General features: G+C 41.5%; 2 protein-coding genes across 3 annotated transcripts; one reads left to right on the forward strand and one right to left on the reverse strand.

Annotated features, from left to right (window-relative positions):
* The first annotated feature begins 1,213 nt into the window (after window positions 1-1,213).
* On the forward strand, window positions 1,214-2,849 carry LOC113033449 (DNA damage-inducible transcript 4-like protein). The gene is made up of 2 exons (XM_026187244.2): window positions 1,214-1,522; window positions 2,066-2,849. The coding sequence occupies exons 1-2, from the start codon at window positions 1,354-1,356 to the stop codon at window positions 2,506-2,508; spliced, it is 612 nt and encodes a 203-aa protein (XP_026043029.1). The 5' UTR covers window positions 1,214-1,353; the 3' UTR covers window positions 2,509-2,849.
* Window positions 2,850-3,092: 243 nt separating this feature from the next.
* On the reverse strand, window positions 3,093-18,391 carry brd8b (bromodomain containing 8b). Of its 2 annotated transcripts, XM_026187229.2 has the most exons (19): window positions 18,265-18,391; window positions 16,524-16,620; window positions 15,865-15,934; window positions 15,669-15,718; window positions 15,430-15,552; window positions 15,261-15,341; window positions 14,707-14,771; window positions 13,528-13,700; window positions 13,051-13,242; window positions 12,568-12,661; window positions 12,001-12,143; window positions 10,276-10,711; window positions 10,150-10,187; window positions 9,865-10,064; window positions 9,486-9,578; window positions 9,094-9,162; window positions 8,690-8,975; window positions 6,482-6,526; window positions 3,093-4,420 (listed from the first exon to the last, which is right to left on the reverse strand). In XM_026187229.2, the coding sequence occupies exons 1-19, from the start codon at window positions 18,281-18,283 to the stop codon at window positions 4,361-4,363; spliced, it is 2,334 nt and encodes a 777-aa protein (XP_026043014.1). In that variant the 5' UTR covers window positions 18,284-18,391; the 3' UTR covers window positions 3,093-4,360. The 2 variants fall into 2 exon arrangements, with proteins under 2 accessions (XP_026043014.1, XP_026043021.1); XM_026187236.2 differs by lacking the exon at window positions 6,482-6,526 and having other exon boundaries at window positions 18,265-18,390.
* Window positions 18,392-18,405: the final 14 nt, after the last annotated feature.

An 18,405-nucleotide genomic window follows, 5' to 3' on the forward strand; every position in this document is an offset into this window, starting at 1 on the left:
TGAGAACAATCCAAACCCAGAAGCCCAGATGTGTTAAATATGTATCTGACAAAAAAGGTAATTTTACTGCATATGAATAATAAACTACCACAAACCTATTAGCCCAATGGAAGATTTCTGTGTGAAAGCTGATGTGGTATTCAACTTGACACCACAAACACCCACTGTACTGACCTATATTTTCGTCACAGGCTAGTATATTTCCATGGCAGCCTGTATGCCATGTTCATTTATTAGTATTTTTTTTAGTACTAGTAGTTTTTTAAATCAGGTATTTAGAGCCTTCATTTACAGACACATGCTAATACAAATATTCTACTACAAATAAAGGTCCTGGAGCATGACTGAAGAAAAGTGAACTTTGTGTGTTTTCTACATTATATGACTTAGAATTTTTATAGATAATAAATGTTACTTCCCATATGGTTTTCTGGAAAAATAGGGAAATATAAATTATGTGGAAAATCCAAATATTCTCTGTTTTGATCTTGAGTTTTCAAAAATCATGTATCAACTGACTGTAAACCTTATTCAGCTTATTTACTATAATGAATGGTTGCCTGCCCACTATTTTTTTTTTATTATTATTATTTGCTACTTGAAAAAATATAAATTTACAAACCTTTCTCCAGGAAATCTAAAATTTTTGTATATTACAGGGTTATAAAAATAAATGTTAGAAAATGTCATAAAATGTTTTAAGAAAATACTCTTAAAATGTGTGAGAATGGAGTTAGAAAATGAACACAAATACATCAAAAATTGAATGTTTTTCATGAGGTAAACTGAAAGGAAAATTTAAAATGGAAAAACAAAGGTAAAAACAGGTAGTAAAAACACAATGTTAATTTAATTCATTTTACTAATTTTGTCCATTATTTGATATATTTTGGTGCTTTTAATGTCATAATTGTTTTAATGTGTCATTTATCTTTTTTAAAATCTATTTAGTCTTTTATTAATATTATTTTGTAGGCTGAAACTTTCATAAATATATATAGTTAAAAACAACAGACGTGTACAAGGCACAAAATATTACAAGGTAGGACGATACATAAGTAAATATCTCCATTAAAAAAAAAGAATAATAAAACTAAATATTACACATAACTACTGAGCTTTTACACCAACTTTCTGCAATCTCCTCGTGCGTTGCGTGATCCGGAAATTTCTGGCTCAATCCACCAAGCCCCGCCCACACGTGCGATTGCTCAGCTGACGCAACTGACAGCTCGGGTATAAGACCTCCGCGCTCACAGACAGCAGCCGCTCAGCTCAACCAACTCGATACATGGAGAAGACACAGACCAAACGCTCGGAGGAGATACCGGTGCTTCACAAACAGGAATCAGGATGGTCTATAGCTCGGCTCTGGTCTTTGGACACCTCTTGTCGGAGGAAGAAAACGTCGTAGAGATGATAGGAAAGTGCTTTTGTCCGCTAAAGACAACAGGACAAAAGATGAGTTCATCCCGGCGGGGAAGCGTCGAGAGCTACGAAGAAAGCGAGAGCATTTCATCCTGTAAGTTGTTCATAAAGTTAGTGTTTTGTTTTTTTATATACTTTTATCCAGTGTTTTTAAAAAAAGGCGAAGGTTCTTCCTTAAGGGCTCCTAGTCTAAGGACTCCTCTCTCTCTGGCTGGCAGAGCCTTCAAACACAGCTAATGCTATTTAATAAATATCAGTGGTCCAAAGTAAACCATGGAACCGGTTGGAAGTAACTAAACCTTCGCGCTAGAACAATGGGGCATTGAACTGGCAGTGCTCGTTCACAGGACACTCGTCTGATGCAAGCCCTTCAGCTTTTGGATCAGCTGATCACTTGCTGAGCTTTTCAGAGCGCTTCCTTGTTCGCTGCTGATGCAAAGCCTTTATTCTGGTGACGTACTATATTAATTGCAGCTTTCACGTGATTTAAAATCTGTCTAAAGTGAATTGATTCAAGGGTCTGACACTCAACGTTGCTAGTGTAGAGAAAAGAGGGACCCTTTGACGTGGATATTAAACTCTAATGAGATGGTGTGACTTGTTTCTCATTCTGACGCTGCTTTGTCTCTTTATTCAGTTGCTGACCTGGACGCCGGTCTGGAGCACGAACAGCGGCTTTTCCAGCAGGTTGTGACTCAGCAGATTGAGCGTCGCCTCACTGAGGCCAAGGCTTCCATCCTCAACTGCCAGGTGCTCCTGCTGCCTCGCCACATGACCACCAGGATTAGTCAGGATGTGGTGCGTGCCTCTGCTGATGAGCCCTGTGGGCTCCGGGGGGCCTCCATCAAGCTCTACATCGATGGCAAAGATGGCCTGAAGTACATCGGGAGCATCTTCCCCGATTCCAGCGTCACACCGACTTTCGAGCTATCTGTGGTCTTCAAGGCAGAAAGTGACGGCTGGCCGTCATTCAAGAACATCTTCGATGGCAACAAAGTTTTGAAGCTGAGACCAGAGTACCGGCTGGTCAAGAGGAAGCTCTACTCCTCTGCCAGTCCTGTTGTTCACGACTTCAACTAGGGGTGAAGATGAGACGCTAAACCATTACCCGTGTGTGGTTTTAACCATCAGCTACATGTAGTCTGCCATGCACTGGAACCTGATTGCCCTCCTGTAGTTTTTAAAGTGAGTTATTTATTTTTCTGTATGAAAGTCTGACAGGAGGCCCACTATTTTTCTTCTTTTTTATATTTATTTTTCGCTTTCCGCTATTCTGTAGTTGGTGACAGTATTTTTGCACCAGTATTTGAATGTAAAGATGTGTACACTGGAAGTGTGTCAGTACAGGATTGGGCAGGCCTCTTTCCTGAAAGATGCCTCTTAATATACAGAATGCAAAATAAACTTTTTGCACAACTTCAGTGCTGTGTTTGCATGTTTCTTTTGAACACTGGGATCACACAGACCCTGTGATACCATCATAATTACAGACCCATTTACAGGTAATAGAAACTGTAAATAATCCCGTTCCTGATTACAATAAGCCTGAGGGCACAAAATGCAGTTACCAGGAAACTGTTCCCACAGAATGAATTCCCCTTGTCAAGTTAATCATTACTCAAATTCAAAGTGAAATGCTGCTTAAATCCCAAACTGATCCCTTACACGTTTAGATCAAATCTTTATTAACAAATTTACACAAATGTATCAGCTACCCAAACACAACTACATGAACCTTTTCCAGTACAAAACTTCACTCCTTGACACGCATTACAAAAATCTTTCCTGTGCTCTATGCACAGCCTACATCCTAAGTAATAAGTGGCAATGATTCAGCAACAATCTGTTAAAGCCCATTAAAAAACAACTGTTTTGTCAAACCACTGGTATTTAAAGCTGCTTCAAGGGCAACTTTGGGCCTTAGTGTATATTTCCTTGTAAAAGAAGGGCTTTGACATTTGAGGTCAACCTAATTAAATATTTTGTAGAGCCGGGTAATGTTTTGAAAGCCTTTTTTTGGTGCTGTTGATACCTCAGGTTAAGAGCTTGTTGCCAAACATCAGTGGCAGCCCTGCTCAGTGCTGAAAGTGTTACACTGAGTTTAACCTGTGGCTGAATTTTATCTATATTTATATAATTACCCTTATTATCAATTGTACTCAGAAGTACGATCAGTAGAAAAGTGAAGGATCTGCAGTTTAATGGGCTGAAACATGCACTGGTAGACAATGGCCAATAGATTGAATCAAATTAATTAAATTACTATTAATAGAAGACACAAACCACAATTTTGCAACCAAAAAGAAGATCAGAAATCTATTTTATGAAATATTTTAAGTAACTCTTATTTTACCATTATGCTTTAGCAGTGATCAAACTAACAGATTTCTTTGCTCGGGGTGGTGTCAGCCCAACATGCAGAACTAGAAGACTCGCTTTGAATTTGTGGAACTATACATCATGGTTGCTCATGTGGCCATCTTCGTTGTTGACGTCTGTTCAGCCCAAAGGGGCTGAGCATAATCGGGTGCCGGACGTATGCACGACTCAAAGTGATCAAATCTGCCAAGTAGAACTCATCTGGCCCGTTCCCATCTGATCCCAAACAAACTGTTGCTGGTGAAAGTATTGTTCTCTATCCACAAAGACCTTGTGTTGCAGCAGGGGCAAATTATGACCCCCGCTACCCGTGCTGGTGAAATTATTCTTGGGAAAATTGGTGCAACATCCCATGGCGCCCCATGAATGGGAGCGAAGAAAACACTGTACAGCTCTCTCACACACACACACTTATGGCCCTTAGTATAGGTGTGTGTGTGCACACAAAAACCAGGCACATGGAGACGGCACAGTCCTCTTCAGAAAACGACCAAAGTGACCAGAAAGCAATCAGCTGCAAGATTCGAAGAGCGGCTCTCAGCCCCCTCTTGCACTACTTCTTCATCTTGAGGTCGGCCTCCATGGCACTCCGCCGCCCCCTAGTGCCTCCATCCTGCAGCAGAGACACAAAGAAACGTGGAGAGAGAGAAAGAGCACGCTTAACGTAAAGGTGTACAGGTCAAAGGTCAGGCAGGCCCTGTGGCAGGCCTCCTTGTGTCATTGAGCTCCGTACAAAAACAGCACAATCCACCCTGGAAGGCATCGTTCCCCAAATGATGAACAGAAAATAATCATGAGCAAAATAAAAAGAAAACAAGGAGAAAAGAAACTGGAACATGCAGAGATGCTAACGCACATTAACGGAAAAACACAGGAAACTGGCATTAACCGAAGGTCGACGGAAGCTTGGGTGATGAAAGTTACCTGTGTGTGTGTGTGTGTGTGTGTGTGTGTGTGTGTGTGTGTGTGTGTGTGTGTGTGTGTGTGTGTGTGTGTGTGTGTGTGAGAGAGAGAGAGAGAGAGAGAGTGTGAGTGCGGGATGGGAAAAATCTTTGGTGCAAACAAAAATGTAAACGTTTATGAGGGTGATACAGACAGTATATGAGAGTGTCTGTTTGTGTGTGTGTGTGTGTGTGTGTGTGTGTGTGTGTGTGTGTGTGTGTGTGTGTGTGTGTGTGAGTGAGAGTGAGAGAGAGAGTGTGAGTGGGAGAGAGAGAGAGAAACTGCAAGGTAGAGGAAGAAGTCTTTCATTTCTATATCATCTGTATGGCACATCTATAGAGCACAGGATGGGCGTAGGCTCACGGCCCATCTCTTCTGCATTTAATCACTTCTACACTGCTGAGTAGTTGACACCACTTTAATAGCTCAGTGGTTTAGAGCAACAATCTCTTTGAATCTGCCGTCATAAGTCTTGGAAAACCTGACCGATTAGATTGGATCGCCACTATGAGGAATGGTTATTTCAACATGCTGTATATAAAAGATGGTCATTTTACATTAACCACTTGTTTACAAACAACCACTATGAAGCAATCTGATATTCTTATATCAGCATTTTTTTGACACATAAAACCCAAACAATTTCCTCACATTTGCTATGTGTTGTATGTTTTTACTCGTCTAAATCAGCCAGTTGTTGTGTTGTGGTGCTATGCTAACAGGGTGGTTGAAGCATGCCCTCTGTTGGACAAACTATGTAACATTCACACTCGTGGCTGTAGGGCGTTTCTCCAATCTCTTTTTAAATCTTAACTTATCAGCCAATAAAAATACACAAAAAAAGAATAACCATCCTGAGGGCAGTGCGCCAAGTTACAAGCTAAAACTAAAGCTGCTCCCATAAAACTGCATCACAGAAATACCTACTTATAAATACTATGTTAAAAACTGAAGCCAATTTTATGGATAATTAAATTAAAAGACTCTAAAAGGCACCAACACTATAAATGCAGATGACTTGAATTATCCATGCTGAGGCCTAACAGAGACCGAGCTGCTACAGTTGTCTCTGCTGGCGACTGGCTGTCTATCAAAGAGTCCACACCCACTTTTACTTAAACACGGTCTTTCAGACAGGGTAAATATTATATCAGAGACACCAAAAATATTTTTTTCTATTGGGCTGAAAAGTGATATCTGATTATCTGATGTAGAGTTGGTTATTTTAACATGGGAGTCAATGAGGATTGACTCACTTTTAAAGCCAGTCTCAAGTGGCTCTTAAAAGAACTGAAGGTTGTGTCTCTTTCCCCATTTATTTGTGAGAGCCACAGGATGTTGCTTGGTTATTTTACATTTAACATTTGATTTTATATTTGTTTTTTATTTTATTGAGTATTTCCCACCAGTCTGAAGTGCGAGTGAGTTCAACTAAAATTGGCCAGTTTAGGTTTGTAATATAGTTTGCAAGCTGACTTTTGCTCCTATCAATCTATATAGTTTTTATTTTCTGACTGGTCGTATTAGTCCACCTTTAATGACCTTCATGGCGTCTTGAATCCTTACTGTCCTCCAAAGCCGCTTCAGTAGAAATAAAGAGAAAGATCAGAGGTACAGACAGGTGTGTGCAGTGTGTAACACTGTGTATGTGTGTACATGTTAGCTTTGAGACAAGCGTGTACGGAGCTTGGCCTGACTCTGGTGAAACTTGAGCGAGAACCTGAATACTTACAAAAAGAGAGAGAAGGAAAGCAGGAGAGGCCATTGGGACACTGTCCTGTAGGAGGACAAACATCGGAGTGAGAAAGAGAGAGAAAGCACACACAGGCGTGAGAAAGCAAGTTTCATACAAGTCTGCGTCAAACACAGAGACACGCTCAGGAGATGGGGGTCCTGTTGACTTCAGAGCTGCACATACACAAACGCACATTTCTACACAACATCAAGACACACACACACAGTCTCTGAATGCAGTCTGGAAATATTAAGACTCATGGAGATGAAGCGCGTACACAAGCAGGCACAAACAGAAGCAACGCAGAGGTGTGAGGACCTCTCACAAGCACCGCACCACAGTTTGCACAACTTGTTAAAGTTCTAAAACGGAGAAGTTGGACTTTGCTGTGTAGCAGTTAAACAAAACACTAAAAGTTTACTACATCTGTAGAAATATTTGTTAAATATATTCTGCAAAATGTGTCTTTAAGTGTGGACTTTCCAAGAAAACATGACATCTTCCCAAAATGTGTTGTCTGAATGTTTCAAATTTCCACCATATCCTATTAGACACACACTCAAGCGTTCAAACAGGAGAAAGCAGGGTGCAGATAAAAGATGGATGTAGCCACTGTGACAACTGTGAATGCAAAGCCCAGTTGTAAAGCCTCAAGCGGAGCTTTTACGGCGTCATTTTATTATTTTGAAACCAAACATGACGAGCGAGGATTGGATCTGACTGACACATTCAGGGACGCTGCGTGCCACGCTACAGCTTTATCCTGTTTTTCACTCTTCATAAAATGAACCTCATGTTTTATTAAGACAGTCATCAGAAAAGTGTTTACTGAGGTAATAGATCAAAGGAGCTGAAGTGTCATTTTTCCACAGACAACCTTTTGTCACCCCCTGCTGGCGATAAGAAGAAATTAATGTTTAAGGCACTTCCACAATGACTCCATGTTTGAGAACAAGAGTGGAAGAAAAAGGTTAGCTAGGATGAAGTTACATCCATTTTTTATATGCAATGTATGGGAGAAAATAACACACACACACACACACACACACACACACACACACACACACACACACACACACACACACACACACACACACACACACACACACACACACACACACACACACACACACACACACACACAGTAGGAGATGCAGAGAGAGAAACAGGAAACAGAGCAGAGGGTCAGAGATAGACTAGAGAGACAGCACCGGTGCAGCCAGCATGCAGGATGTGAAGCAGCTGGGAAGTCAAGATTAAGAAAGTGCACTTACAGCAATTAGAAGTGACAGTGCTGTGTAACAAAGTGAGCATGCCTAACTTGTATGATGCACATCAGTGCCGACCCTTTAATACATTGGCACTCTTAACTCCTTGTGTCCTAATCACACCACTGGTTTCTGGTACTTCACACCACACTGACACAGTACAGTAGCATCACTCTGGGATCGTAATGTGGAGACAGGGTGAGGTGTATCGAGGTCAATTCTTCAATAAGTTCTTTTAGAAAACTAGTCCATTTGTCATATTCTATGTGACATAAATCAGAACTACACTGACTGCATGGTCACTTAAATGTGTGCTGAACCCACAGCTTCCTCAGGTTTCATATGCTGACAGTAAATAAAACAGCATGTCTGTCTGTGACATTTCACAGAGCATAACTGACACGTCAAAAACATTTAATGAATCCACTATTTATGTTTCTTCCACATAAGCGTGTATTTTCATCCAGTTTTGAAATGACTGCCAACCGCAGCATGATGGCACACTGAAATTATGGTCCTGATATACCAAACACATTTATCTACACCAATATAAAATGCCCTTAATAAAAAAAAAACTTTATGACTCCATAAACTGGAAGTGCTATCTGTGGTTTACAAGAAACAGCCAGTTCTGGGACTGTGCACTTCCTGTAAATAATTAAAATGCATTAAACTTAGATTAGATTTCTCCACCTTCTCTTGGAGGCGGGCAGAGGGACTGTTCGCAGTAGCTTTGCAGGCATCATAAAACTCTAAATACCTGGAAGAACATTTATTGCACCGATCTAACAGGAGTCACAGCACTCAGTGTTGGAGAGAGGCAAGAGTTTACAGTGTAGTTACAAAACATCAGCACTGGCATGTGTGGAAACTTTCTTTTGCTTTTAATAAAGAACTCTGCTTCATCACAATCAGACTTGTCTGCTGCTCAACCCACCTTCTCGGCTGGCTCTCCTGGTTTACGATTTCCCTCCCTGCCTCGGAGGCTCTTGGCAGAGATGGCGCTCTCTGAGGTCTGCATGATGAGCTGGGTGGCCAGGAACTGCTGGACGTGCTCCAGGACGTCACGCTGCATCTCCAGCGCCATGTGGTACACGTCGTGGTCCGACGAGTTGTACATGACGGCATTCTGAAACATCAGCATGATGTCGCGCTGGAACTCAGCGGTGGTACGGATAACACCGGACTCGATGTTCTTCTTTATGGCGGACAGGTCCATGGGTCTGCAGCAAGAAAGCAGCAGCAGTTAGTTTGTTTTGGTACTTTAGTTGAACAGTTAGGCTGCAACGATTTTTAGCTGAGCTTGTTTCAAAAATGAAGGGTGTGTGTGTGCGGTCTGACCTGTGTACAATGCTGTGGTAACCTGGAGCGATGTCATCTGACACAGGCTGTAGGAAGACGCTGGCGTACCTGAGAAACACAATATTAGCAAAAGTAAAACACCTGTTTCCTCTCAACAACGTGACCCGGGTTAATCTGTAGGATTCAAGCGAGTCTCTAACTTCTTTAACTGACTGGAAAAAGTCAAATGGTTTCATGCAAACGCGCTGCAGCATGTCCAACAATGTAGTTACTCATTCAGTCACACCAGCTCGATACAAAAAGCTGGAAATTGATGAAACTCACAATAATAAGACAAAAATAAATAAATCAAATGAAATTGATTTGAACTTACTGACCAAAAAAAACAAGACTTGAACAATTTATTGTTGAGCTCTGGTACAAAGCTCTACCTGTGATTGGCTGCAGCTCTCCACACCAGCATAATGGCTTTCTTCCAGATCTTCTGCGCCTGGACCGCCTCCTGGTCTTCGCCACATGTAGAGCTGACGCAGGAAAGAAGAGAGAGGCAGTCGGAGCAGAGTGGGAGAGAAAAGCAAAAAAAACAAAAGCATATACTGTTAGACTGTTAGCCCAATGAAAATGACAAAAGTCAGCTAAGTTTGATCCATTTTCAAAGAAAGATTTCCCCTAATATTTTTGTTAAGAAGAATAGCAGGGGTTATTTCAGGAGAAACAGACTCCTGGTTTTACTATTACTGGTAAAACCAGGGACAGGGTGAATATTTTTGCCTACGCCCTTTCTGGAAGAATAAGCACCTGGACACTTACAGCTGGGAAGAAGAGGCCGGGCTGCTGGCCAGTGAATCAGCAGTGTAGCGCTGGGAGGGCGGGCCGTATCCATCCTCACTCTCACTTGCTGCCCGATCCACCTCAGATAAATATGGACCCTCCCCCTCTCCACACTCGTCCTTCAGCTCCATCGCTTCTTCGGGGTCGCCCTCGCTCCCTGCCTCCTCCTCCTTCACCTCCTGGATTCAAGCACACAGAGTAAAATAACGGTTATTCTTGTTATCATATGCCGTCCACACATGTACGTAGCCTTAAATGTGTTACCTTGGACTCTTTCCCGGACACAGAGCTGTCCTCAGAGTCTGTGGGACAGAAACGAGGAGACAATGAGAAAACAGAAATGTGTGAGCATTTCCACTGTGGGTATAGATCGGTGTGTAATCCACGCACCTAAGCAAGGTGGGTTGGGCTCAGGCTGACTCCACTCCTCTCCTTCACTCTTCACTGTAGCTTCAGTGACTTCTTTGACCACGGGCCCCTCCTCTGCGACTTCACTTGCTGCTACACCATCATCAGAGGTGACAGAAGAAGTGACATCACTTCCCGTCACCTCAGGTCCTTCATAGTTTCCCTTAAGCGGTTCTTCCCTGTTAGTATCTGGCTGGTTTTGTGTCTCCTGGCTGGCAGGTGTCGGGGCTAATGTTGCGACCATATCCTGAGGTGTCTGTGGGGGGGCTGACTCTTGGATGGTGGGTGTGGGCTCTGAAGCTTTCAGCTCTTGGGTCTCCCAGGGGCCAGGTAGGGTGTGACCTTCTGACACGGCCTCTTCGCACAGAGAGAGAGCTGCTTCCACCGCAGCTGCATCCAAAGCCACAGGGTCATCGTCCTGGGATGATGATCAAAAAGATAAACCATTATGTTGTTTCAGTGTTTCCCCACACATGAACTTTACATGGGGAGCCAGGTTAGTGAAAGAGCGGGTATTAGACCTGCTGACTGTCAGAGCAGCAATGAAGTGTCTCCAATTAAAAAACAACAAACAAACAAAAAAAACAAGAGGAGTTCTTAAGCTAAACCCCAACCTACCGAAACCACCAGCGATAACTGTGGCCTCTTCCTCCTGACCTGTCAGACACATGTGACCTTACTGGGATCACTAGGCTCCTTCCAGTATGGCTCTCATACTGGTAGGAGTTCATTGACCACACTATGGTTGTGATCGTTACATCATGGGCCACATCCAGCCTACTTTGATCTTGAGACAGCTGTGAAACTCACCTTTCTGAGATGTCTTAATATTTGAAAAGGAAGTGCAATTTCAACAGCATGTCTTAAAGAAACGCTGATGTAGCAAATGAGAAAAATGTATTAACGCGACTCTTTGGGTTTAAATTGTAAGAAAAAAAATGTGTAAAATTCCAGAAAGTTCTGGCAAAGTTTTTGTTAAGTCACAGAAAATATGTTTTAACTGTGGAACCACTAAAAACCACAGAAACCTCTACAGTGAAAACACAGGAACTTTTCTCTTATTTAATTGCTAAGCTATTACTTAAGTACTTTGGTGCAGTGTGAAAGGCCTCTTTAATTTACGCCCTCCTTCACATTTTCCAAAGCTGTCCAGTGGGCCGGACTGGAGTCTTTGCCTGGCCGCAGACTTTATGTTTGGCACCGGCTCTAGGGGTTGGGTGGGCCAAGTGAATTTTGAGATTTTACATTTTTTCCCCCCATCCAAAGGAATAAAGAAACCAATATACTACTGGAAAAAATCCCCTTTTTCTTATTGTGAAAATTCAGTTGCTGTTAACGAGCGATTGTCAGTACTTCCTGTCTAGTGCTCTCCTGTAGGCAGTCTGTTCAGGTTGCTGCTGTGACAATCCTCAGTGTAGTTGTGCCATCTACAGGCAGTCCTTGTTCTGCTCTAGAGATTCTTCAGGGCCACTCTTAGCTAAATGTTTAGTCCAAGTCTGACAATGGGAACATAAAATATGGAAAATTTCATTCTTTGTTTTCCAATTAACACTAAATATTTTCTAAATCATATTTTCTTTGTATTAGTTTGTTTTTAGTGTCTTTGCCTTAATCAACGACTAAAATACTTGATATTAAACCTACAAAATAAACTCTGCTCCTGGTCATATTAATCTCAAACGAATGCAGCCCCTACACAGTACGTACCTTCTCTTCAATGATGGCAATGATGTCTCCCACTGTCTCCAGGTCCAGTTCATCACCAATGTAAGACACAGCCACGAGGTCTTCTTCTACTAATCCCGTGTCCTCACCGAGCTCTGCCTTCACTGCGGCCTCCGCTTCCCCCTCTGTAAACCCGTGCAGGTGACGAAATAAGAACACAAGCATGCAACAAGAATCTTACTGCAAAGTTAAGACCCGTATCTCCCTCTTTGAACCAGGAAACAATGACTAAAATGCAACAACGCGGACGTGTGACTTTATTTAGAAACAGACTGTAGAAAAACAGGAAAAAAAGGAGGATGAGAGACAAGCAAAAACGTTCCCCCAGACACCCCCAAGACATTTAGTGTTACTTTGAACATGCTCTGTCTATCTTAATTACAAGTAACCAGGAGTCACGATGCCCAGTTAGGTTTTGTTTAACCTGCTTTTTAAAATCAGGACATTTTTAGGAGCCCCATGAATGCAATCATTTCCCAGGACAGCAACCAGGCAAGCTGTAAAGAAAGTAGCTCCTGTGTAATGTGAAACTTAGTTAGGTGTGTTTACCTGTGATGATGTCATGGCCAGGTGGTAAGGCAGTGGCTGCCGTAGCAGTCTGTACGCCATTAGTTAGGCTTCCAGTGGAGTCGCCCTCTGCAACCTGACATCAGAAAAAACACAACAACAAAAACACCAAAGTGAGGTTTAATAAAAAATATCAGAGCATAAAAGAAGATTTAAAAGAATACTGATGTTAGAATATCACAATAAGGCTTTATTGCCCACTGAGTGGATCAAGTCCTACTTTCATTCTTTGAATGTTAGTATTAGAATAGGTATCAAAACTCAGTGGCTTAGCCAGGAATTTAAAAATACTCCAAATCGATTTGCACTTTACAGATGCATTTAAATGATTTGTTTTCACACATTGCTGGTTTTCAGGTATTTTACAGAACTGAGTCTAAAGCCTTTGAGCAAGACTCGCACAAAGGCTTTCATTGTAATCACATCGTTTCTGGATGTTATGAGCCATGCTAAGTTGCCTCTCACCAGGCGAGGGCTGGCTGAGATGAGGTTGCCTTTTTTCAGCAGTTCTGACAGTAGAGGTGAGGGTGGCGGTGTGGCCTTCTGGGCTAGGAGCCTTTTCTGTGGCGAGTCATCGACTAGAACAGCGAGTCCACCATCTTTGGGCCCAGGTCCTGGAGGGTCTGCTGCTGGCAGAAACACTCCTACCCCCTGAGCCTGACAGACAGCAGAGAAGTCATTGAGACGGAGCGAGATGATCTTATTCCTCTGACTTGTAATGAGGCAAAAACTATAACCCCTGGGGCCGAATATACTCATGTTTAATGTTACTGTAGACGTCTCCATATTCACTGCAGTGAAAAATGGTTTATGTTGCTGTGAGCTTGGCTGAAATTTATCTCTTAACAGAAAACTGGGACTCTTATAAACTCATTTCCCTTCACCATCATTCTTCTATCCTGTGAGCTAAACAAGTATATATGGCAAACTAAGTGTTCTTACAACTGAGTGCGTGGTGGTTGTTGTATCTTCAGAGACACCGGCTCCTGTATCCATGGATGGAGTGGGCACTGAAGAGTCAGTCTGAGAATCCAGGTTTGGCGGGCTGGCACCCAGGGGAGACCGTAAAGTCACACTGGGCAGACGCTTGGGTGTGTTTTTCACTGCCTGGCGAGCTGCGATACAGACAGAAGACCAGAGTGGAGGTGAGCATGACAATTTTCAAACTCTCCTTAAAAACAAATCTGAAAAAAAGCAGCAGAGAAATCCTGAACATCATGTGAGAGGATCATCACTCCAACCCAAGCACTTGAGTGAAAGATGCTCTTGTCTTAGGAGAAGCTGAGAAACATTCCAAGAAGGACGAGAAGTTGCAATCTTCTGAGATATAGATGCATATACTCCTGCTTTATTACATCCTCTCAGTTGATTCTGATCTCACATCTATGTTACCCCTAAGGTTTTTATTAAGCTTCCCTCCCCTTCCTAAAAATATCAAACTATAAATTACAGCAAAGAATTTTTCTACTTCATCTTCATGATTCTCGGTTTGCAGATGGTCTAAACTCTATTTTCAAAACGTTTCCTCTATCCAACAACCTCAAATAGCCATAAAATGTAGAGTGCAATAGTCCAGGAGAAATAAAATGCCTGGCTACAGAGGACCTCTCATCATTTTTTAGAGTGCTATTGTTTTCAGACATCCTAATTCCCTTCTAGTATTGTCCACATAGCCAAAACCACAAGGGCTTTGCAACAGGTCGGCTACATGTGTGGGCCGAGGTTCGACGTGTGATTTGAATCTTCCTGGTTGTACGTGGATGTGAGAGATGGTCGTCTTTAATCTTAGCTTAGAGTTCGTGCCAACAAGGGAAATCTTTATGCTAAAAAAACCTGTAGGTACAAAATGAAGTTCTACCTTCACAAATCTGTCCCTTAGTTTACCAAGATCACAGGTTTCAGCTTCATATGGGAACTTTGTTTTTATATCAAATGACTCACTCGAATTTTAATAGTATGACATATATACTTAACTTCAAACTCTGACAGATCTTACCATAACATACAGACAATGACAATGGCAACACCCACCACAGAGCAACAAGTTTGCAACTAATTCTTCGCCTTTTCCTAAGAAATACATGCACCAGCCTTCGTAGAGTGAAAGTGAACCTAAACTACCTTGGTACGCCATTTCTGTGGCTTTCCTCTTCTGCTCTGCTTCCTCCTCGTCCTGCTTCTTCTTTCTAGGTAAGACAAATTTAAAAAAACAAACAAAAAAAATGAGCATTTTATGACAATATAACAGTTTGTATACAAAACTAAATGAGAGAACGCCCTCATTTATCTAAATAACCCACTCATCTACAGAGATACAGACATATACTTTTTTAATCCCACATTGGGGAAATGTACTTGTTACAGCAGCACAGACAGAAGAAAAATGTGAATAAGAGATATATTAGAAAACACACACACACACACACACACACACACACACACACACACACACACACACACACACACACATATATATATATATATATATATATATATATATAAATAAAAGAACAGTGTACAAAACATGTATAGTTGTTGGTTACTGGCAAACAGAGCAAAGTTTTACTGGCAGCGTTCTGCAAGATCTTTAACACACTGGAGTTGGTTGTGTGAAACAGCTATCATGGTAATCCACCCATTAGGTGGAAGCACTATCCCACAGATAAGATGCTTACAGTGTGATCTCTCCCCAAAGCTCTTTCAGCTGGGAGTCCATGTGACCCATCTGTATCAGATCCACCTCCTTCTTCAACTTCCTGTTGTGATTAAAACAAACAAAGCAAAAAGGGGTTAAAGTTCAGATATCAAAGTTGTCAAATGTTTTCCCTTTAAGAGTTTATGTACCTGTACTGCTCTTGTGTATCTCGTATAAGTTTTTTTAACTCCTCTATTCTCTCAGTGGTCAGCCTACGAACGATGACATCTTCGATGGTCTCGACCACCTCGCCCTTCTCACCGCGCTTACGCCTGGAACAGGAAAACACACATTTTGAGTCAACTCTCAAATTATTTTTAAAATGCATAATAATATTGTTTACTTTTTATATCTGCACACAGATATGTGTACACACTGTAATACTGACTTAGGGGCTTCAGTAGCTTCCAGCAGTTCTGAATATTGTGAGGCACAGTGCTGAGAAACAGAGAACAAATTATTCTTATAGGTGAGCAGAGGAGATCAGTCCAACTGCAGTTACACTCAAAAGACAATTTTCCTGAAGACTTATGGAAGTGAAGTGTGAGATAAATTCACAAAAGGAATATTTGTTATGCTCTCACCTTTTGTGAGAACCAGTCTGGTGGACGCCCGGGCTCTGCGAAAGGCTTGATGGCTCTACTTACACTTACCCTGGAACACAGAGAGTCTCCTCAGACTAAACTCAAGCATTAAGCAGATAATCTAACAATAACAAGCATTTTAAAAATAAAATAAAATAATATTATTTTGTCTTACGAACTGCCTTGCACTCACCTACTGCCAGTGTTTGAAACAGATTATGAGCACAGAACAATAACCACCATAAGGATCATTGTTAAGACACTCAATCTGATATATTCTAGTTCGATGGTTCATTTAGACAAAAACTGGTAATCTTAGGGAAAGCACAAACTGTTTGCAAACACTGATATCTTAAAAGAAATGGTACAAAACCCTCTGAAGATAATTTTCATATTATATGGCTCATTTTTAGGAGAACTGCAGAAAAATAGTGGTATATAATGATAGTAAATACAATTACAGTTATATTTATCAAACAAGATCCTTAAATCATTTTACATATCTTCTCCTTACAGCATTTCTCCAACACATTTAAAATATGAATATGAGGTCCCATGGGCAAACTAAATCTCTCTCTCACACACACACACACACACACACACACACACACACACACACACACACACACACAAAAGTAGCTGAGCATATTTCTTTTTACCAGTTTTGGTCTCCGCTCCTCATAACAGAGGAGGCCAGGCACAATTTCTCCCTGACTGACCAGGGCTCCGTCGGCCCCACATTCAGTATCTTGTGTTCTGTTGGGGGGAAAGAAGAATTTATTACACGATTGACTGTTTTTCCTGCTACTAGCTAACAAGCCACAGGGTGCCACAAGCCAGTACACAGTGTACTGGCTTGCCCCAAACCCAAATGAATAATGGAGAGGGGTGCATCAGGAAGAGGATCTGACTTAAAATCATCACCAATCCAATCATGTGGCTCATTAGTAAGATCTGCATACTGGACTGGTCAGGAGCCCACAAACTGCAACCAGTGCTGCTGGCAAGCAGAGTACCAGTGGAAACTATGCCACTGATGAGTGAAGACAGATTAGAAGAAGGCCAAGGTTAGTGTGGCTAGAGTCAGTAACAGAGAAATTTTGGAGCGTGGAGGACAGAGCAGGGACTGGGAAAGGGAGATAGCTGACTGATTGGATATGACCAGAGGAAAGATAATAGATATACTGAACAAAGGACGCTGAAGATGGAGCTACAAGACAGAAAGAAAAGGGGAAGAACAGAGGGAAGATTCGTGGATGCAGTGGAGGAGGACTATGCAGAGGGTGGTGCGACAGAAGAGGATGTTAGGGGTTGGGTGAGATAGAGGCAGATGGTCCAGATGATCCACTATGGTGACCCCTAAAAGGCACAGCTGAAAGAAGCTAATTGAAAACCTGTATTTTAGGGCAAAAGCAATGGCTCAAAAAGAGCCACATAAAATATGAGACATTCCGAAACAACTCAGTTAACTTCATTCTGCCACACAAGCTTCCATCCAAATTGCAAAAGCATCTGAGGGTAATCTCAGTAACTGAACATAAAATATATGGGGCTTGTGGTTACGTGTAGTAGTAGTTCTGCCACATTAGATTGTAACGTTATGGCTTTGTTATTACTAGCAATATTATCTGACTGCGTTTTGACAATTTTAATTGAGTAAAATCCCAATTAACATTATTTTTAATTGAGTGCTATTTTACGGAACTTTCTATCCCTGCTTACTTGGTCAAATACACACAAAAACATGTTAAAAAAAACTAGTATTTTTTCTAAGAAGAACACTATCATCAGTCAGATGACGAATCAGTCTCTGCGGACTGTCTCAGTTTTTTTAATGGTTTGTTATTGTTTTTTCGCTAAGTACCACACATACGACGGTCCTGTTCTCGTACGGTCAATAAAAACCGTTCAGATCGTAATATGTTGAAAACGTTATTTTAAGTTTAAAAATATAAAAAAAACCAAGGGCAACGACGTCAAATGAATGATTTAAACGTCTTTCGTTATTTAGCCAAGGTAGCTAGCTAATGCTACACTATTGATATTAGCTTGGGTATGCTAATATGATTACAGCAAAGCATTCCTCACGTTTACTGGGGCGTGAATATAAGTTAAAACACACAACCCTATCAAGAGACGTATCACATACATTTCTAGAAAAAAACAACAACATACGCATTGCTAATATTTAATTTATAGCGTTAGCTTAGCATAGTCGATTAAGGGGGACACATTCGTGAGACACACACACACAGGTAAACACGGTGCAACGTTTTAGCAAGGTAAGGGGCTACAGGTTCTGGCTAAAATAATCTAGCTGCAAGGCTTGGAGTTTGTTTGCTATTACTACTGTCTATAAATGACGAGGAAAAACAGAAAGACTTGAAATATATTACTCACTGCCGATACCGCTCGCCATTGCTTTTGTGACGAGGCCTTGATCACAACTTCCGCCGGACAGGTTTCAACGGAACACACAGTAAAGTCAACCCAAGCGAGCGGAACAAATGGAAATTTGATTAAATAAATAAATAAATAAAT

This window comes from Astatotilapia calliptera, chromosome 2 (genome assembly GCF_964374335.1).
Source record: "Astatotilapia calliptera chromosome 2, fAstCal68.1, whole genome shotgun sequence".
Lineage (NCBI taxonomy): Eukaryota > Metazoa > Chordata > Actinopteri > Cichliformes > Cichlidae > Astatotilapia > Astatotilapia calliptera.